At 34.7% G+C, this 22,890-nt stretch overlaps 2 protein-coding genes across 3 annotated transcripts in view; one reads left to right on the forward strand and one right to left on the reverse strand.

Annotated features, from left to right (window-relative positions):
* Nucleotides 1-4,847, forward strand: part of ANGPT2 (angiopoietin 2) — a 48,378-nt gene extending 43,531 nt beyond the window's left edge. For both annotated transcript variants that reach the window (XM_062572964.1, XM_062572965.1), the window contains 2 exons: nucleotides 1,779-1,909; nucleotides 3,657-4,847. In XM_062572964.1, coding sequence (XP_062428948.1) covers nucleotides 1,779-1,909; nucleotides 3,657-3,817 — 292 coding nt within the window. In that variant the 3' untranslated portion in view covers nucleotides 3,818-4,847. The remainder of the gene's footprint in view (nucleotides 1-1,778; nucleotides 1,910-3,656) is intronic.
* MCPH1 (microcephalin 1) overlaps nucleotides 1-22,890 on the reverse strand; it is a 134,951-nt gene that overhangs the window by 79,670 nt on the left and 32,391 nt on the right. The window contains exons 10-12 of the mRNA XM_062571120.1: nucleotides 18,373-18,410; nucleotides 15,190-15,352; nucleotides 7,231-7,308 (exon numbers count right to left, since the gene is read on the reverse strand). Of these exons, the coding sequence (XP_062427104.1) occupies nucleotides 7,231-7,308; nucleotides 15,190-15,352; nucleotides 18,373-18,410 (279 nt within the window). The remainder of the gene's footprint in view (nucleotides 1-7,230; nucleotides 7,309-15,189; nucleotides 15,353-18,372; nucleotides 18,411-22,890) is intronic.

A 22,890-nucleotide genomic window follows, 5' to 3' on the forward strand; every position in this document is an offset into this window, starting at 1 on the left:
TTTTGTAAAGATAGTTTATCATCTTCCTTTTCAAAACATAGAACAGAAGTGCTTCTGCAATTTCTGCATCATTAACTACATTTGCATCTTTATTTAGGAACACTCCAATGTAACTGTTAAGATTTCCCTTGCTTCCATTGTTTTTTAAATTTTTCTTGTCTTCAGCCATACCTTAAAAGATCAGCGCTTGCCTAAACACACAGATATGTGTGTGTAAGAGCAGTAAACAGTGAATAAGTATTATCAAGTTCACAACATACCAACTGAGAAGGAAATTCATTTCTTAAATGAATCCTCCTCAAAAAAAGTATAGAAGGGAAATGAGTAACCTTCTAAGCCAAATCACCAACAGAGAAGTTATGACTGAATAGCCAGGGAAATGGCTATTCTTCAAAAAGCTGCAGTACACTCATTGTAATCTAAGGCAATATTACACAGTAATACTAAGTTATACTTTTAAAATCTAGTCATTTGCATAATACTCTACTTACATTAGACTTCAAAGTGATATTTGAAAATCAAGCCTAGGCTCATAAAACTCTATTTGGAAATTTTAGTTCTATCTTCTTTAGAGATCAGTATTTGAAAATAGTTTTGAATTTACATGAATTCTACTAAGTATATTTTGGAAAAACAGATTATAACTCATTTAAAGAAATTTTTGAAAAAGTCTGTAGTGATTTAGTGTTTTGAAAACTAAATGAGTGAAAATTCACTATTTTCACTGGGGATATATAAAAAGGTTTAAAATAATCTGTTAAACTACCGAAGATACTCAAAAATTAAAATCGTACAGAATTCAGGTAATACATAGCAGTATAGTGATGACTTACCCTACAGTAAAAATTCTCAATCTAACAACCTTTACAATAAGCACAGAATCACATGCAAGATCTAGACAGACCTGGGGACAAGTTACATCTCAAAAAGTCAGTTCTTTTCCTTAAACAAAACAGAACAGCTCTGAGATAGATAAGCTACTTTCCACAGAAATACAACTGGCAAAGAGTTACAGTGGGCCTAGGGGGTTCAAGCCCTCCCCATTCGACACATGGACACTAAGTGGCGTATAACAGCAGCAGCTGTGTAAGTGCCTCTCCAGTTCAGTGGCCCAGTATCTCTCCTCATTGAGAGGTGCGTTTGCACCTGGATGAGCAGATCCAAAAAGCAGCAGCCTCACTGAAAGTTTAATTTCCTAGGGAAAGTGAAGTACACTGATAAATACCCGTAATGATCTACATATTGATGAAATATGTGAAAAGGAAGAATAATTTGGAAAATGGAAAAGAAATATTGAAAAAATCTCAAAATATCAATTATAATTGGTGGTCTAGGTAATCTTCTTGTCCATCATAGTTGCAAAGGTGCAATGATACATTGCCACATTGAACTAATAACAAAATAGGAACTAAAAAAAAGAAGGAAAAATTGAATTAAAAAAATTATCCGCACACAATGCATTTACAGTATTAAGAAATGCATGGTATACATAAAAAAAATATGAGTAATCTACCTGCTCTCAGTCCATTCTAATAGGACCTGAAAAAAACAACCATCTCTACGTAAGTAGAGTACTCTATTCATTATAATAGCACTGTGATTATTTCTGCTCAGATCAAAATATTAAGCTCCAGAACAGTTTACATAGTACATTGGCCAGAAGAGAACTCAACTGTTTGAACAGGATATTTATTGCAAAAATGTTTCATCATTATTTTGTAGATCAACTATCATTAACTTCCACCTAATATTTGTTTTTCCATTCCTCACTTTTACAGGATCCACCTTAAAGGACTTACTGGGACAGCAGGCAAAATAAGTAGTATAAGCCAACCAGGAAATGATTTTAGCACAAAGGATGCAGACAATGACAAATGTATTTGCAAATGTTCACAAATGCTAACAGGAGGTAGGAATGGTTTTTAGTTTCTCAGTCTTCCTATTTTCATTAGCACTGAATTTGTCTGAGGTAAACAGTGGTAATTTTGACTTACTAAATTTTAAATTACTGAAGTAGACCATAACTCAGATAGAAGAACTGGTATGGTGACCTCAAATGATATATTTTACTATTTGATAAAGGTCAGTTAAAATAAAACAAGAGAAGTTAAAACTTCATGTGTGCTGGCGGGGAGGTGTGGACGTGAAATCCAGTCTCTCAAGTTGTGGTACTAGAAAATCTGTTATTGTGGAACCAGCATGAGTGACAGCAGATTATTCTTCAAAGGAATGACATAACATAGTCCTAGAGATCACAACACCTAAAAAGTCTGAAAACTTGCCCTAGAAACTCAGCTGGTCAGTGAAATGGTTCCTGATTCTTTAGGCACAAAAATCTTCCTATCTATCAAACTATCCAAAGGCAAAGAAAACATTATATTGGCTCTTGAAGAAACAAAAAACCAAAAAACCTTCACCTGTCATTTACTATACAGGTCATAGAAGGGTTCAAGTATTTAATTATATATTTCAATAAGAGTATTAAATGACAATGCATACATTTAAGATACATCATAATATGTGAAGCATCTACATTTTTCTAACTATTGTTCACTTGTTTTTGGAGTTTCAGGTGTTTTTTTCTTAATCTTGAACCAGACAATTCTTTCTAGAATTCTAGTACTCCACATTCTGAAATATAAATGCTTTGCAAATTTGATTTCTCTTCCTGTTACCTCTTAAGCAATGATTTGATTCTCTATACCACTAATTGCATGATAAAAGGCAGCATTAGGAAGAGTGTTGCCAGCAGGTCGAGGGAGGTGATCCTGCCCCTCTACTCAGCCCTGGGGAGGTCTCATCTCGAGTCCTGTGTCCAGTCCTGGGCTCCCCAATACAAGAGACATGGAGCAACTGGAGAGAGTCCAGCGCAGGGCCACGAAGATGATCAGAGGGCTGGAGCATCTGCCCTATGAGGAACGGCTGCGAGAGCTGGGCCTCTTCAGCCTGGGGAAGAGAAGACTGAGGGGGGATCTTGTCAATGTGTACAAGTACCTGAAGGGAGGGTGTCAAGGGGACAGGGACAAAGTCTTTTCAGTTGTCCTGTGTGACAGGACAAGAGGCAATGGGCAGAAATTGAAGCACAGGAAGTTCTGTCTGACCGTGAGGGGGAATTTCTTCCCCATGAGAGTGACAGAGCACTGGAACAGGTTGCCCAGGGAGTTTGTTGAGTCTCCTTCTCTGGAGATCTTCAAGGCCTGCCTGGATGCAATCCTGTCTAACATGCTGTAGGTGACCCTGCTTGATCAGGAAGGTTGGACTAGATGAGCTCCAGAGGTCCCTCCCAACCTTACTGATTCTATGATTCTACAAAAGTTCAGGCAAGTTCTGCCCTCATACTGTCAATATTAATCTTTGATAGTGATGATGAATTAACTTTGATTAACAACTTCCCTTTCAACTGCTATGACTAGCTTTGTATTACAAAGACTTCAAGAATATTCAGTTAATAAATAAATACATTTTCTTATTGAGTTTGAGGCAAATATATTATTTGAAAGTGTCAATATAAAAGTAGGAAAAATAATTTTTAGATTTTTTTCTCATTTCTGGACTATGTTTTATGTATGTATGTACATATGTTTGTATACGCACAAATAGTTTTGAAAACTATCTGTGCTGATATTTTCATCTGCTGATATTTTTTGGTCTTGCAGGATGGTGGTTTGATGCATGTGGTCCTTCTAACCTCAATGGAATGTATTATCCATTACGACAGAACAACAACAAGTTTAACGGTATCAAGTGGTACTACTGGAAGGGGTCAGGATACTCTCTCAAAGCTACAACTATGATGATTCGACCAGCAGATTTCTAAATGCTTTTCCATTCTTACATGAATTATGTATTGTATAGTCTTCAAGGACTTCATTTGCTGAACACATAAGCACACATCTGCAATTTGTTTCATTTTCAAGCCCAGAAAACATGCACTAGTATTCTGGAGGGATCAGTTCATTCCAATGCTTGAATCGCAATAGCCTCGATCAACTAAAGCTCGTATTACTCATGTCTAAAGCACAAACCTGACATAACAGTGAATTGGCCAAAAGACTGAATAAAAAGAACATCCAAGAAACTGTCAGACTACTTAAGGGACTCTGTTTTATTGATCATTTATGTATGTGTTAGTAAATAACTGGAACTGTGAAAAATACCTAAAATAGTTTTAGAAATATGCCTTTTGCTTCATCACTGAACTTTAAACATTACTCTAATATAAAACACTTAACTAGATCTTGATTTATTTATCTCTCTATGTCATGTTTGCTGTTTATGTACATAAAAATTATACTGTCCTGTAATTAGTTCTATATCATAGTTAAAGAATACATTATTTCCCCTATACTCCTCTAAACTTCCTACACTTATTCATTTGTTTTTTTTTTTTTTCCCAATAGCTTGTATTACTTAACAAAGGACAAATAGCATTTAAGTACTTCGCATTCATTCTTGGGAAATATCATGCTAAAAAAAAAAGGAAAGGAAAAAAACACCATTTCCTCCAGTTTGAACTTATTACAGTCACTATCTTTAAGCTACAAGGATCCCTGCAAATTATAGTATGTGTTTCCTTATATTTTTATGAAGATTGCACTTTTCTTTTCATGTCATTTAACTGTAAAATAATTTACAAATACTATATAAACTGAGACAATGGCATTAACACCAGATGTCAAGTTGTCTATGACAATCAATTATCACCTGGTGCTGTAGAGCATTTATACATTTTTGTAAAAATAAGTTATCTAAAAAGTTATATGCATGTTCTTTGATGCAATTCAATTTACGCTCATGATTTAAGATAAAAATTCCTACATACAAAAGAAGAAAAAAATTGAAAGTAACCTAATGTCTTTTGTTTTTCTTTCTGGTGAGGTTAACACTTCTTCCTAGAAATTCTCTGTGAAGAAGGTAGGCCCTCAATGTATAAAACAATAAATGACACCACTGGGTGATTTTCACATTTTTTACTGTATGATTTAAAAATGTACATTGTACACTGCAGTTCAGATTCAGAAGATGTTCTTTATAAACCACACAAAATAATTCTTTATAGATTTCTCCCCAAATTAAATTCAGGTTTTAATTCGCATGCTTCATGTTAGCTTTGAATTAATAATTTTGGACATTTTATTTTCAACACATGACTAAATTAGCTGTAAGATAAGAACATCTCATACCAAAGAAGAAAACAAAAACAACTCAGACACAAAGTTGCTCGCAGCTTACTTATCAAAAGGTATTATATCTTAAAAAGCATTAAATGATTTTCAAAAATGTGGAATAACACTCTTCATTTCATTCATTTCAGTCATTAAAGTTGCTGTCAAAGAGTACCCTACCATTTGCAACAATACCATTCTTCAGTGAAGATGTATAATGTCAGCGTTACCAAAGGGTAGCAGAGACAAGAAAAAACAAAAAAACCAAAAAAAATACACTTCTACTAGTACTTCATGATATGACTTCAAATAAACCTTATAAATGTAAATTAAGTCATCCTCTGAAAAATTGTAAAAAAAACCCTCAAATATATTTAAGATGATCAGTTAATTATATTGTCTACACATCTCTGAAAAACTTGATTTAATTAGATATGCTTTGAGCAGGAGGTTGAACCAGACTTCCAGAAGTCCCTTCTGATCTAAATTACTGTTTCGGTAACATTTAATTGAAATACTTAGACTAGATTACTTCATTTCCTGTTTTTTCCAGCATTTACTCAGAAATGCAGAAAATACTACACAAAATATTTTACATTTACTCATGCTCAAATAATAATCATAACTTTAAAAATAAAGTATCTGTTAGAGCAAGAAGAAAATGCCTCAAGATGGAATGACTGGAAAGGTGATGGAATTATCACTTGGACATTGACTTTGTCCCTCTACAGAAGACGCACACAGCAAACAAAAGGGATGCAAGTTCTCAGCACAATCAAAACCTCCCTCAATTTTATCTTCTCACCATCTCTCAAGCCCCTCCTTCTTCTGCTGTAAGATAAATATTATAAACAGAATCTAAAAAAAAACGACACCAGCAGCAATCACTTCCAAAGAATGGTATGTAAAACTATGTAGTTACCAATAACATACTAAGTTATTAGACAGGGAGGTCTGAGAAGAAATAGAAAACTCAAACAAGAAGAAATAGAAAACAAAAAACAGTTTAATCTGAAACCTCTGCCTTTTAGAAAAAATACTACATTATAGTAGATGATTAATTTCTTCAGGCTCATTTCAGAATAACTGTTATGTTTTCCCCATGCTTTGATAACATACAGATTAAATCAAGGAAAAAAGCCTTCATCTTGAACTTGTAAATTTACATAAATAGTAATTTTAGAAGGAATGTTAAGAATAACAAGTTCTTGAAAGTTAATAAAATTATAGTAAAAAGGAAGTTCAATCCCACCCCAGTGTTATTCCTTCAAAGCATTTTTTGAAACTTTGAGAAACAAATAGTAGATAAAAATATATTTATGCAGCTGCTACAGTGCATGAAAAAATGTGAAGTCTTTTTGACAAAACTATCAGTTATTGACCACTAATTTGGTAAAATTCTACTTGTTCAAATGCAAAATAAAACTTGTTTAATCAATTACAACAAGTGGAGTGAAGATACACTTGGGTATAACCCACATCTATAAGTAGTTTACAAAAGCAACTTCCCTCCTCCTACTGCAAAAAACAACCATGCCCCCATATATACACTTCTGTACCAGTTTGCTATTTATTTTTTGAGAATGAGCATTCATCATGGAAAAAATGCTCCATATTACTCAATTCACAGTTTTAGAAGCCCACAGTGATTTTTACATTCCCAAAGTCATTTAAGGGAAAAAAATAACAACATAAGCAGTAACTAGACTGAAAATATTGAGTCTATAACCTGACATACCTTCCCATTATGTGATAACATGCCTCTCCAAAGCAAATTGGAGATAATAAAGATAAATAAAGACAGAAATAAATTATGTCATAAGGTAACTAAAGAACATTTATACTTAAATAAAGTTATTCAGATGTTAATCAGTGAATCAGTCTGTTGCCCTTTTCATATATACCAAATGTTTTGCACATACTTTGAAATAGTGGAAAAGAAGAAAACATGTTTTCTTTAATATTTTTTCCAATAAGCATTCTTATTCACAATCTATTTAAAGAGCCCATTATTTTTCAGAGAAACAAAAGAATGTTCACAAACATAAAAGGCAATTTAACTTACAGGAGCAGCAGGAAAGTTGGATGATAGCTCATATGGTTCCTCCGAGATCCAATGGCCCAATTCCAAAGACCACAGAACCTAAAATAAATTAAGTGGTAAGTGTAACTCTTGTAACTTCTAAAATAGTAAACTTTGTGAATGTGTAATAGAATTAACAGCACAGTTACAACAGTTTTTTATATTTCATTTACCCTCCTCCCCACCCGCTAAAACATCAAGCAATTAGAAAGTTACAAAATTTACAGTTGAAACAACATTAAAAATACCTAAGTCATATTTGCTTGTGGAGCTACAGTAATTGTCAAAAGTCTTGGAAGCCAGGATATTATAGAAGTTTACTTCTAAACAGCTCACAACACTGTTGGCCTTCTTTGCCATGAGGATGCATTGCTGGTGATGAACTTATGGTCCTATAGTATTTCTAGGTCCTTCTCTGCAAAGCTGCTTTCCAGTAGGTTAGCACCCAGCCTGTACATGTACAGCCTGTACCCAGCCTGTACAATAACATGAGGTTATTACTGCCTAGAGGCAGGATTTGGTACTTTCCTTCATTGAATTTCAGGAGGTTTCCCTCCACCAATCTCTCCAGCCCAAGGAGGTCCCTCAAAATGGCAGCAGAGCCCTCTGGTGTATCAGCAACTCCTCCCAGCTTTGCACTATGTACAAACTTGTGGAGGGAACATTCTGTCCCATCATCCAGGTCATTAATGAAGATGTTAAACAGTATTAACCCCTGGGGCACTCCACAAGCAACTGCGTTCTGCACGTATTGTTTGCATATAACCCACATTACATATGTGGGCCAGTCTGTAAAGAAAAGCAGCTCCAATTCATTCTCTCCTGTATCCTCTTCTGTCAACTGTACATATGCCACATATTCTATTCTATATATAGAACATATTCTAGATTACAAAAAGGGATTGTTAGAAGTGCTGAGCATCAACTGCCTTGAAAATACACGAACATTTGTGTTCAAAGCAGCACTAGATGATCATGATCCTTGAAGAGCAGCAGTCCTAACACTTTAATTTTTCTGACTCCTATCAGGGCCATCATGAGATAGGCAAAAAACAAGAAAAAAAAAAAGTACTTTAACTATTCAGTGACATTTTTCCTCTCCATAGAGGCTACTCATCTACAAATTGAAAATTGAGGCTATATTAAGACATTCCCTCTGCCTGTCACAGAAATGGCTATCATATCAATATATGATGAACAAATGAATATGGTAGTTGAACTATTATCTCATTTGTAGGGATCTTAACTCATTTTATATGCTACTTGAAATGGTTATATTTTCAATTACTGAAATACAGTGTTTTCCTAAGACTTTCTAAAAATACTCCATCCAGGATTTTTCCTGTGTTGATCTTTTAAATTCTTCTTGAAAGCAATTTATCATTATAAATTGCAGCTGGTAGACTAAAATATTAAAAAATCTTACTAAGAGTTCTCGGAGATAATGCCTTAGGGAGTAGAAAACACTGTCTTTATGGGAAATGGAAAAAAGATTTAAGTTCCTATCATAGGGTTGTCCTTGAGCCTATAAATTTTCCTACTAATTTCTAGTTTAAGTTCTGAAACATAGATACATTCTAATGGAAGAGGAGTTGATTTTCTCCCCATTGGCTTCATCAATGTCAGCTGAGCAATAAAGTTTCCAAAATAGGTAATAAAAGACTGACAAATTCTTTGCACACATTGTTCACTGTCACACAATCCAGCAACTTTCCCCTTTTAGGGATACTTGAGCTGCCTAACATCTTTTCTGTAGCTCCCACCCATTTGGCAATCCCTAAATATGATTCAAATAACTCTTCTTACCTGCTAATGAGAAAGTCTGATTCATGTACTCAAAACCCAAACCACCCCCCCAATACCCTGTGGTTTAAGCAGTAAGTAGCATTCAGTGCAAAAGAAGTGCACCTCCCAAAATGGCATATATGGAATTAGAAGGTAAATCCCTGTGTTTTGCATAATTCTTTCTCTGGCAATCACATTTTTGCCTAAATAGTTCTCTAGCCATTCAAATAGATCATGTCTGTTTCTTACTGTTAGCATAAACAGGCACTATTAAACTAAGTCATAATTCACCTTAAAACAAGCTAAACTTCATTCGTGCATAAAATTATTTCCAAACTTGATTTAGAAATAATAATAAAAAATAAATAATATTTTTTTTTTGAAGAAGATGCCATATAAATCTATCTATTACTTCGTATCATTTAAATTCTAAAAATTTCTGTCCCATAAAATTTGGGAATAGTATTACAAAATGTTCCCCTTGGACAAAAAATAGCATAAGAGATATTAAACATGATAGAGTTATCCTTTACAGTTGTACAGCATTACAGACTACTTAACAAAACAAGATTCTAGACTTTCAGAATGATTAAAATCCAGTACTTTAAATCTCATTTTCCTAAATACAATTCAGCCATCTTTTAACAACCTTCTACAAAGAGCTCTTTTGCCCAAATTCTACTGCTACAGGTAGAAAATTGCAAATTGAATTTTTAAGGCAATCTCATAATTATCAAGAGTAAGTTCTATAGTCTTTGGTCAAAAGTAGCTTATACTTGACGACTTTCAGGGAAAATAAGAATCCTGCACAGACTGCTGCAAAAGTTGGTGCTTTGTGTGACCAAGGAAGTGGTGTTTTACTTGTGTGGGGAGGGAAGGCGCGCAGTGTTGCAGGCTATTGAAAGTAAACAGCTATTTTTTGCTGTTAATGAAAAGCAGTACATCTTCAAACTTATTGTTGAACTTTATTTTTACAAAAATTTAGAGACTAGAATGTTTACTTTTAGAAAATACACAACCAAATGTTTGAAAATGCAACAGCTGTACAAAAAGAGAAACTATGTCTGTCATTATAAGCATACCAAATCTAAAAGTAAGTGTTAAGGATATTAATAAATACGACCTTCAAAAAAAAGCATTTGAAACATATAATGCATTGCTGTATGTAGCTAAGGCAAATAAAGTAACTTAAAAACATTCAGTTAAAACTACAATTTAAGATTTTAACATACAAATTTTAAGGTGGTATTTATTTATACTTTTAAAGTTAAATAAGAATACTGAGATCTGTTAGCTCTACACTTAAAGCTTTATGCAGTTATTGCAAATAAAAGGGAAATTTGTTAATCTAAATCATTTCTTTTTAATCTCAGAGTGAAAATCAACTTTCACAGAACCAAGAAAATTGTAGCTTTTAAAACAACTCTCTCCTGGAGAGATGCTCCATGAAAATTTTTTCTTCATAAATAAATCTTGAGCAGATGTACCATGCTCTATAATATATACCTCATGTCCGTAGAGTAACCAAAATGATGTCCGTATCAGAAGTAACTGGCAAACAACCCAAGTAGATTAAAACATAAATCCAAAAGATTATGTTATGTTTAAGTAATCTCATTTCATTTTACAGGCCAACTTCACAGTAATAACCCTCTATCAATCCTTGTAATATTTACAGATTCTTGTTTAGAAATGAATTTTGTTTATCTGAACACAAGATGGATTAATGTCTGTCTATCATGGGTCTGGAATTGAGTACAGAGGCACTGTATCTACTTTCTTAGATTAAAAGGAAATTAGATACAGAGTTCACAAACAGGTCTTGCAGTAAATAATTAGGTCATCACTCACTAAAACATACAAAGTTTTCATGAACACAGAAAAGCTTGCTTCTGACTTCAGTAGAAAATTATTCAAACTGTATTTTCACAGCAACACTAAAAAAAAAGCTTCAAAATCATGTAAGACCAAAACAAGGCACAATCTGCAATATTCTTAAGTGAACTACTTTTTCTTGTTAAGCCTCTAATATCCCCTTATTCAATAGTTCTTTAGAATGTGAAAAAGAAATAAAGAAAAAGCAATAACACTTCAGAATATATGAGGTGTTAATATTGAGAAGGGTTATTCGGAGGTTTTCAAGCTTGCACAGTTACAAGAGAAGACTTAACTGAAAATGCAATCATAAAGTAGCACAATATACATTAAGCATGGATGCTAGATTAAGAATATCAGAATTTCATAGAATCATAGAATCAGGTTGGAAGGGACCTCTGGGAAGGGAGATCATCTAGTCCAACCTCCCTGATCAAGCAGGGTCACCTACAGCATGTTAGACAGGGTGGCATCCAGGCAGGCCTTGAAGATCTCCAGAGAAAGAGACTCCACAACCTCTCTGGGCAACCTGTGCCAGCGCTCTGTCATTCGCACAGGGAAGAAATTGCCCCTCACGGTCAGACAGAACTTCCTGTGCTTCAATTTCTGCCCATTGCCTCTTGTCCTGTCACACGGGACAACTGAAAAGACTTTGTCCCTGTCCCCTTGACACCCTCCCTTCAGGTACTTGTACACATTGACAAGATCCCCCCTCAGTCTTCTCTTCCCCAGGCTGAAGAGGCCCAGCTCTCGCAGCCGTTCCTCATAGGGCAGATGCTCCAGTCCTCTGATCATCTTTGTAGCCCTATGCTGGACTCTCTCCAGTAGCTCCATGTCTGGACTCTCTCCAGTAGCTCCATGCCCAGGACTGGACACAGCACTCGAGATGAGGCCTCCCAAGGGATGAGTAGAGGGGCAGGATCACCTCCCTCCACCTGCTGGCAACACTCTTCCTAATGCACCCCAGGAGACCATTGGCCTTCTTGGCCACAAGGGCACAGTGCTGGCTGATGGTCAACCTGTCATCCACCAGCACTCCCAGGTGCTTCTCAGCAGAGCTGCTCTCCAGCAGGTCAGCCCCCAGCTTGTCCTGGTGCCTAGGGTTATTTCTCCCTAGGTGCAGGACTCTGCACTTGCCCTTGTTGAACCTCAGGAGGTTCCTCTCCGCCCAGCTCTCCAGCCTGCCCAGGTCTCTCTGAGTGGCAGCACAGCCCTCAGGTGTATCAGCCACTCCTCCCAGCTTGGTACCATCAGCAGGCTTGCTGAGGAGGCACTCTGTCCCCTCTTCCAGGTCATTGATGAAAAAGTTGAACAGGATGGGATCTACTCAGTACATCCCCCCAGTACTGAGCCCTGGGGGATGCTACTAGCCACAGGCCTCCAACTAGACTCTACACCACTGATGACGACCCTCTGAGCTCTGCCTTTCAGCCACTTCTCAATCCACCTCACTGTCCGCTCGTCTAACCTGCACCTCCCGAGCTTCTCTAGGAGGATATTATGGGAGACAGTGTCAAAAGCCTTGCTGAAGTCAAGGCAGACAATGAATTTCGGAGAATAAAGCAGATAACATTAAGATATTAACTATATATTGGCTGCTACTAAAATTGAGTTTTTCTGGTGATGGAAGACATAAGGAGGGAGTGAACAGTGAGGTATGAGGAAAATGGGAAGAACATGGGTTGCTGGGGCACCTATTATCATCTCTAAAGAAAGGTTTCCTTTGGCTTTGGACTCCAGACTAATGCTGGTCAATATTCTATTATTTCATCCTCAAGTATGGGCTTTGTTATTTAATTCAGTAGCAGACAACCCATATGGTATGGAGCTTCAAGAAGCATCCTGCAGGTTACACAGTTATAAGGCTAGAAGTAGTACGAAGTTTTCAATGCATATTCTATCAGCTATGTTCTAATCTCCATGTTACACAGGAAAAAAATAAAGTTTTCAGGTGCCTGAAAACACACCACTGAGCTGGTCATTATTTCATTCCTCTCATCCATCCAGCTAGCACACTGAATCATCATACGGTATTTGTACTAGAACAACCAATCTTGAAATGTAAAGGGAGTTCTATGAAAATTGAACATTTAACCATAAACATTGATGTTGGAGAAATCTCAAATTTAAAAGGAACATTAAGTCTTTTTTTTTTTTAAAAAAAATGCAGCTTAAAATTCTCTCCCCACATTAAAAGTCAAAGGCAAATAATGAACATTTCAGCTTCTTAAAGTGTTCAGAAAAGTCTTCCACAAAACAATTACCACCACACAAAATTAATATGTTTTATTTAAGAAGTACTAATAATACCAAACAGACCAACTGATTATTTTAAGTATGCAATTAGAAATATTTCACCAATTAAGAGTACTTAACTAGGATTAACTACAGCATAGAAAGTACTTAACTACAGTATAGAAAGTAAAGGATTCAATATTTTAGCATTAATAGAAGGGCAAGATTATTTTCATTAAATGCAGTTCTCCTGATTCTCTTTCTACAGAATTCCTTGTGGTCCTAAGTAAGGTTTCTTCTCTCAAAGCATTCAATCACATAATATAGGTAAAAAGATGGCAAAATTACGCCAATGGCAATTAGAAATAAGACAAGAATGCTCTTAGGTAATAAAATGCATGTATTAAGTAGATGCTTAAGCAGATTAGGAAATTTCTTTTTCTTTTTTTTTTTTTTTTAAGATTTCGAATTGATGTTTTTAAAAAGTCTCAATGAAATAATTACTTTAATTACCAGTGAGATTAGAAATTTGTAACGGAGTTCTACCTAGCCTCACTGAAAGATTCAAGTATAGCTCCACAAAAATTATTCACAATATTCAATATTCACATAGTTATATAGTGAATAGTTATGAATAGTTATAAATAGATGAAAAAGCTTGTAATGTAGAGAACTAAATTATCAAAATTTTCGCCTAGATTCTTCTCATGCAGCTCTCCCAGAAACTTCAGAACTTTGTCTAGACAAAGCTCAGTAAAAATGAGGGAAGACAATTTCAAGATTTGATCCAAAAATACTTATAGGAACAAGTTAAATCTTTGGAAAAGTTCTAGTTAATTTATTGGTATTATTTGAAAGATCAAGTTGATTCTATGATGAGTCCAATGGCATCCCATAGGAATCAATCTAAAACAGAAGAGAATTTGGCTTCGCTACTAGCCAATACCAATCTAGCAAAGAGTACATTGATGTTTTTGTCATAGCTTGGTTCATAAAAATGACAAGTCACAGCAGTGCATAGAACAAGCAGTGACCAGTACACCAATTGTCAGAATACTGATTATCCAAACGCTGCCCTATGTACAAAGACAGAAAAACCTCAAAGGATATCACAACAGCTTCTTCAGGTAACTTACATATATATCATATATGGCCAACTTTCTCACACTGATTCAGACAGACAATTTGTAGACAAAAAGGCAACAATATTTATTTTGTTTTCAGATCAATAACTAAATTATTTTCTCATAAAGTACTTATGAGAATGAATGAAAGAAGTTATTTCTACAACCTTTTTCCATATAAGATGGAATTTTTATGGAAACAGCTGTTCAACAGCTACGTTTTATAACTTTGGAAACGCGAAGAAAACAAAGAAAATGCAGTCTGTAAGATCAGAGTGAATGGCTGGCAACTGACCTGCATAATGACAGTGAGTAATTCACTATTATCTTGTCTTTACATTAACAGTCTGGTAACTTTATGTAGTAGTCCACAAGAAATTCTGAGGACAGTGATTATCTGATCCAGACATTTGGTGAAAAGAACGTTTTACCACTGCTCAATAAAATATCCAATAATTCCCCTACACTTTCATCAATGTCTAACCAAAATATTTTTCAGAATACATTAAATAAATACATAAAAAATTCAACCTGATATACTATTCCTATTCACAATTTGTACCTTGGCTAATGTTGAGGAGAAATGGTTTGTCTAAACATTAGTCTGGCCAGAAATAATGCATGTGACATGATTTTTTATCCATCTGCAATAGATGATATTCAGGCATTTCCAAATTGCACACTGAAGTGCAATATAAGAATATGTTGGTTAGATTAAGTAGTAAAAGACAGTCAGTCATGGTAACATAGAGCTTCACACAGACAAGTTTCCTCTAGCTGAGCTATCTACTTAGGTAAGCCCAAGTATCTGAACACTGCACCACTGTATGCAATATGGACACACACAGTTATATAGTTGATATTCCAGCTATATAAAATAAACTTACTTTATTTTGTAGTAAAACCAAAGTATATTTCTTACCCATTCATAAGAGACAATCCAACATCCACGCGCAATTCCCAGCATAACATTTAGGGTGCGACGAGGACTCCCTGCAACTACATGACTTGTAGTTTCGCATACATCATCTGAGAACAAAAAGTCTCCAAGTTTATTCACTACCTGAATTATGGTATTTTGTTTTCTAAAAAGAAGAAAAATGGAAAAGCATAAAATATTGAATGAATATACACATAAAAGTACATACACATACAACACAGATTAACTCAAGCTTTCTTACATTGTTTCTACCTCTCTTCCTTACTCACTTACCTCTATCTTTTTCCCTCCCTGCAGCCTTTACCCATTTCCTAGCCCTAAATTCATTAGTCTTAACCCAAAACCTGAACAGTATCTAACATCATACAATCGTATCTACCTGTGTAAAGTTCTTTTGTCCCCAGCATCTATCTCGTCTGCTTAAGCAGAAGCTTTTGAATTAGAAATTAGCTATCATAGTGTTTGTATATAATGGCTACTACAGAGCCTCGTTCACAATTGCTTCTAGAGTACTATCATCAAATCAGTATTGCTGTGAAACTTAACCATTTAGACAAAACTTTCTGGGTGTATCATTAGGAAGTATCACATTTTCAAGGTCTGCATAAAATTCCATGCATCTAAATTTAAACATGTCTTAAAGTTTTGGCTTATTATCTATATATCTGAGCCAGTATTTCAGTGAAGTTCACTTACTCTTAAAAAATTCCCAGCATATATCTTGCCATATAATATATGGAATGGTCACCTCTACCTAGAATTCTAAGGTGACTTCTCTGTGTATCTATACTGAAGCATACAAATATATCATCACAAAAACAGTGAGATCTTGATATCCCTAGAGAATATGCTGCTGCATGAGAACAATTTACTGCTGAATATCTGAGAATGAAATCCCAATTCCCTTGGATTCTCTGTTCCCTATCTGACTTCTTGGAAAGGTCTACAGCATTTTATACAAGAACAAGTAATTAAGCACAGCCTTGACAAAGTCATGTCTAAAACAATGGTGATCAGGTAAAACAGCAAGTGAAACTACTGACATAATATGAGCACACTCCGAACATCTCCTGAAGCCTCTGGGATAATTTGCTATGTTTTTCTCCACATGAAGTAACTCAGTTAAAAAAGCTCCAAAAATACACTAGCTAAAGCAAACACTATAAAGGGAATCCAGCATTTTTTTTTTAAAGAAGTTTCAGACAAAAAATGAATAGCAAAAACAAACAGCTTCACACAAATTAACTTCACACTGACGTCAAAGTGATATTGTACGTGGAGACATTCACATACAATAATCAAACCACTAAATTAGCTGCCTAACTTCACTCACTAGTTAATGTGAATTCTGGCTTTGGATATACAGCATTGAACATTACCGGAATATATATTATTCCTTGTTTTTTGATGTGTTTTAAATTGACAGATCCTATGAGTGAAGTTTTTTGCCACAGTGAAACCCATAGAGAAGCTGACTCTGCCTAGATCTGCTCAGGTGATGCATTTTTCATGCACTACCCAAAGTTTTTCTTAGCTCTTTTTTGTTTATAAAAAATTCCTTAAAATAAAAGGTCCTATCATACAACTAAGAGCTAAATGTAAGATATGTTCCTTACATATTACAGTGAAAACTCACCAGTTCACAACTGAGTCAGCTGCTGAAACTGTTGCATGCAAATTTACAGCAAAATTTCATTGAACTTGTTACTCAGTAAAACAGGTAGTTACTGTTGTGAATCAGTGAGCAGTAATTAATGTAATCTCAAAGCACTATGCCATTAAACTACTGAACTAATGTATCTTCCAACTCACACTTTAATGAACCACTTTCATAATTATAACTACTTAGTAGATGCTTTTGGCTACTTTTGGCCAATTTGAACATAACTGGCTTTTGTCTGTTGGCTTGTTCTTTGGAGAAATGTTTTCAGGTTTTAAATTTTCAGAAGCACTTCCTTTCCTTTCACCCACTTACAAGTTGATGAATGTCTACAAATCTAGGCAGCCAAAAGCACGATCTTGATGAAAAAGTTCTGAATAATAGCAATTGTTTTCACCAGACTTTTAAATTATTTAATAAAGTAAAACTATTTATTAAGAAACATCACCACACATCAAACATTCTTTCAATAAATTATTTTCCTAGGTCTGCTGGGATTTTTCTCTTATTTTATGCAGATCACCACCTCTGATCTACACTGCAGCCATTATCTTTAGCTCCCTTACAGTGATACTGTATTGCATGGTTTCTAAGTGCACTTACTGTATCAGTGTTATTAGTATCAATTCTTATTAAACAAAAAGTATTTATTATCAGTTTTGTTTCTGACCTGTAGTATAGTATACTTGACAACAGTTACTGACAACCACTTACAAAGAATTTCTAAAAAGACAGTCAGAGAGCTCCTTCTTAGTGCTTACATCTATGCAACTGTCATGATTTAATTATACTTCTTTAAACTTGAAATATTTTGTACTAATATGTTGAGTTTTGAAAAAGAATTCAAAAACTGTAACCAAGCATAGTAAGAAATACAGAATTATGTTTTTGTTGGATGTACTTTATTTTCAAAGAGTTTTAAGAGAATGATAAGAGCAAGCTAGAAAAATACTAACTCTTCCCGAAATATGCAGTGGCAGCTGCCTCTAATGTTTTGCAATTAGAGTAGTGAAAAAGCCTAAAACTGACATTTCCTCTGCAACTATTTATGTGAAAGAAAACATTTTAAACTGATGTTTCAGATCATAATGACATTTTTATAAAAACAAATGAAACTTATGCAGAAAAAGCTAATTCTTGGGCTGAAAGTCTGAACCACTTATTGTATAAAACTCCACTTTTTATGATTCCTTCAGAAAAAATTCAAAGTTTGCTTAATTTTTTTTCTTTTTAATTTTATTACCTTGAAGCCCTGTTGAGTTCACCTATCGAAAAACTACTTCTATCTATACCATGACAACACATACATGTACACACAAAAGTGTCTATACAGCATACATAGTAACAAAATTTGTGTGTATGTTTTCAGCTAAAAGATAGAATTAAATATTTTAACAGATGCTGCATAGATAAATTTGATTTTTTTTTTTACAGATATGAAAAGACTAACAATATTCAAGTTTAAATTATATGCTGACTAAGGAGACAAAATGTTTAGTACTTACTCAGAAGACATACTCGTCATAACTAGTGTCCTTGTTGGCTACAGATGTGAAAAAGAAGAGACAAGAAAACATCAAAAGTCTGTAAAGTTTTCTCTGGAAAAAACTTAAATTATAAAGTGTTTCATTAAAAGGACTGAACTACTTCATACTTACTGTGTCAGCTGAGGCAGAGGCTGTACTAATTAACACACACACTAAAAATGTTAAACTTCAAGGAAAAGGAAGGAAGGAAGTGTCTCCATCACAGCTGGTATCAAACCATCCCATAGCAAAAAACAAAAATTGAAGTTTTCATCAGTGAGATCAAAACAAAGCAAAGGCTTTCCAGCCAGAGATGCCACAGAAAGAGTTTATTTTTTTTTCATATTTGACTTTTCCTTCTCAAATAAAAAGGAAAAAGCAGCCCAACTTCAAAAAAAAATCCTTAAGTAAAAGTGATTCTAATTTATTTCAAATGAAATGCAAAAACTGTCTGAAATGCTAAAGAAACAAAAGAACATATTTAAGTTGAATATTTTTAATTTTATTTTGCTGCTGAAGCTTTTTTTGTGTGGAAACTTCAGTAGTGTAAATCTGTTTTTTTAATCAAATATTGTTTCACTCCTAAATCTCATCTAGTGAAAAAAAGCTGATCAAGAAATATAATACATAAAGTACACTCAAAGAGTGTATCAGTTCTCAAATCAGCATCTTGGAGACACCTTAAGAAGCGTCCCCCCTCCCCAACAGAAACCTTAGCTTATATGCAAACAGGTTTTGTCCCACACAGGCACATCAGCATTTTGATTATATAAGTCAGAAGAGAAAGGGGTGTCCTCTAGTGAACAGCAATGAGTATGAAAGCCTCTAGCAGGCAGGTAGAATGGAATATGAATTTTAGCTGTATCAGAGAAATAAATAACTAAACATAACACAATCACCAAAAAAGTCTACGCAAGAAGAGTTTTTGAAAAGCTTGTCTCAGAATTACTGATAAGTACATAAGCATGCACAGGTATGCATATGCAAACACCTTAAGTTTGTAGAAAGAGTAGATCAATTAACTTTTAGGAAGCATTGCTTCACAGTTTTCTAACTCATATATTGATTTTTAAAATTGTATTTCAAGTTATTTCCCTGGGCATCTATGGTTCTATAAGAATCAAATATTTACCCATTTCTCTCCCATGCTCCGCATATTACCACAACTGCAAATAGTAAGCTCCCAGAACCTCTCCTAAAATTCAGTTTCCTTTGAGTTCATGTATTGAGCAGAAAGCACAAAAAAATTTTGAATCAACTTACAGCTAGTAGCACAGGCCAAAAGCAGACTCAAGAGGCAACTAACTGCTCAGTAATGAATCACAGAATTGAAGACAGAACCTACTCTAATATAACTCTATCCCTCCTTTCTTATCAGTACAGAACTATTCTCCATTAAATATTCAAGCAATTTGTCACATTTAAGAAGAACAGAGTTCCTAAGAATTAGCTCTGTAGACTAACAGCCTTTAGTTTGCACCATGACTATTACAGGTGTTCACCATATGAACAACCTTTGCATAAATCAAACACAATTTAGATACTCTTGAGAAGTCAGATATTAAAAACTAGTGCTGTATACATGCTAGTATTTTCTGCTTTACAGCAATGCTTTGCTTTGTTCCAAAGATGCTTTAATCGAAAACATCATACAGCACCAGTAAGATTTGGGGGGTAAGGAGGAGGGAGGTATTTTCATTAACATACACAAACTAATTTCACCCTGAAGCTGGGCAGATTAGAGGAACATAAAAATAAAAGCTATTTAAATCTAGAAGTAAAATAATATAGCATTTTCAAATAATTTTTAGTTCATGATAAATACATGCTTAGCAAACATTACATAAGCTATATATATTTTCAGTTCTGAAATGTTGTAATGTGTGGAAATGTAAAAAATATTTGCAGAATGGAATAGAACTTCACATGAAGAAATGAAAAATGAGAAAAGTGAAAATAAGATTAGAGAGCTAAGTAAGGTAGGGAGGAAGATACAGAAGCAGTGAGCTACAGCTGAGCTCTACAGCAAAAAATACACAGATGTTTCTCATATTAAATTTTAAGATTAGAAACCTGTTGTCTTAAGTCTCATATTTCTTCAGGAGAAATTCCAGATAATATTTTAGAAATGTAAGTTTCAAAATTCCTAACATTACCGGAAATACTGATGATGTCTTAGGCTAATCCAAACAGTTGTATTCTTAGCGAAAAGACTTTCTACTTCACTACTTTCAACTCTAAACAAGCAGTCACATTTAATAGTTCCTGGAAGCTCCAAGACCTTCATAGTTTCAATTCTGCATTTTAATTTTAGTGGTTAATCAAAATTTAATCATTTTGATTAGTCACTCAAAAAGACCTCTCTCCAGTAAAGGTTCTCCTGGCAGAAGGACTGACCTCAATTCTACAGATTGCTTCAGTATGACCCTGATGTCTTCCTTCGGTACTTGAAGTGAAGGTACCTGACTGCCATCTGAATAAAGCTCTTCGGCTAAAAGTCTGGAGTTAACCCACACAAATAACTGCACTAGATCCTTGGGGCCCTTACATAGCACCTGCCCCAAATTCAGATCCTGATGCACCTGTTTAGTTTGAGGAATGTGCAGAAAAGCATCCACGCTTGCAACTAAAATATCAAGAACATTAAACTAATGATCAGACCACTAGTTTTGCCAAGACTTCTGTTAACAAAAGCATTGCTATAAACAAAAGCCAACAAAGTAGCTTTGGATTCTACAGCTGTTTCCTCAGGTTCAGAACAGAAATGTTTGTTACCTGTAGTTCCTTAATACCTCATCATCAAAGTAGTAAATATGCTGGATTCACACAGATTGGGAAACCCACAGCCTGTCCTGACATTACCCTGAAAAAAAATCAGCTTTTATTAGGACAACACATAGCACAGAGTACAGAGTACATCACGGAGTACAGTGAATACTCTGTGCAAATATCTCCTATGCTCCGCCTCTGTCAGTGCTCTCTTAAAGACATTCAAAGATTCAAGAATGCAGAAGGATGCATACAAAAGGTAGAGACTGGTGTACATTTAATTTCTTCCAAACTATTACTCCATCTTCCTTCTGAATAGTGTATCTTTAGCAAGTTAGAGGTCACTTGCAGACAACATTTTGTTTTACTGCTTCAATAAAGACAAGCAGTCTTCTTTAAGATGGTTAGTTACTCATTTGAAAACTTAGCCAAAGTATGCTTTTATTTTCAGCTCTACATCCTTTAGGTTAATTGCTTTCTCTCCTCCCTTGCCATACATTTTTTCTTCTATACTACTTGTGTCTCTTTTATTTTACATTTTGCTTTATTGCAAAATATTTGAGTTAATATTTTCATTTCTGACTAGCAAAAAGACATGGTGAGCACCATTGTGAATACTAAGGCACATTTGCAGCAGGATTACAATTAATAAAACACTGGAAGAGGTGGTATTAAGTGGTATTAAATGGCCCTTTTTATTTGTAATTAATCTACAAATTACAGTAAGACTGCATATTTGTACTCTAAATCATAACATGTTTCTTTCTGAATTATTTTTTTAGGTCTGGTATGCAGACTGTTATAAAACTATGTACCTATAGAATGTCTATATGTTTCATCTTTCCTTTATATATCTCTTAGGAATACTGTTGCATTAATATTTCTTTTCAGAGTCTGCCAAGAATCAAATTCTTCCAAGTCATATGAAATATAAAACATGCATTTCAATACCTCAAAGGAAACAATACTTCTAAATCCTCTCAATATTTAAAACACAATGCAATACTTCCTGTATGCTAACTAACCTACACCACAAAAGAGACATCCAACCTCAAAATACATTCTTTGTTACTGCTAAGTTTCAGCAGGTGTTTCTTGGAGCTGAAGGACAAAAAAAAAAAAAAAAAAAAAAAAAAAAAAAAAAAAAAAACAACCAAAAATAATTGTACAAACTGCTTTTCAAAAAAGTGACTTCAAGTTTTGTTTCCATACCACGTGTGACAAAATGAACTAAAAAACTGACCATAAAAAGTCCTTCCAGGCTAATTCTCAAAATAAAACACATTCATGATCAGAATTTACTTGATAGGAATCAATGTTTTGTATTTGTCACTGCTTAACTTCTGGCTAAGTAAATTAGATCTTACTTTGTCTTTGGAACAAAGCCCCAGGCCTCTGATTCTTCCTCCTACCCCTGCTCCAAGAAAGGATATCAGACATATACCCTTACAGTGTAAAAAGACCTTCACCTTTAGGACTCAACAAGATACTCCGTGCACCTTGGCTTATGCCAGGGATCAACGACTTTGGGGGAGAGGAGAAAAAGTGTGCGAGTGTGTGCACTCATGCAAATGCACAAATTAAGAGTAAGACAGAACATAAGAGTATTATCCCTACCCATTTTGCACTCTTTCGACCACTTTTTCTGTTGGCTGTCGTAGTTTCATCAGAAGGTTCTCAGACTGATTCAGAGCTTTTATATTTGCTTTTAATCTTTACAGCTGTACT

The sequence above is a fragment of the Rhea pennata genome, chromosome 3 (genome assembly GCF_028389875.1).
Source record: "Rhea pennata isolate bPtePen1 chromosome 3, bPtePen1.pri, whole genome shotgun sequence".
Taxonomy (NCBI): domain Eukaryota; kingdom Metazoa; phylum Chordata; class Aves; order Rheiformes; family Rheidae; genus Rhea; species Rhea pennata.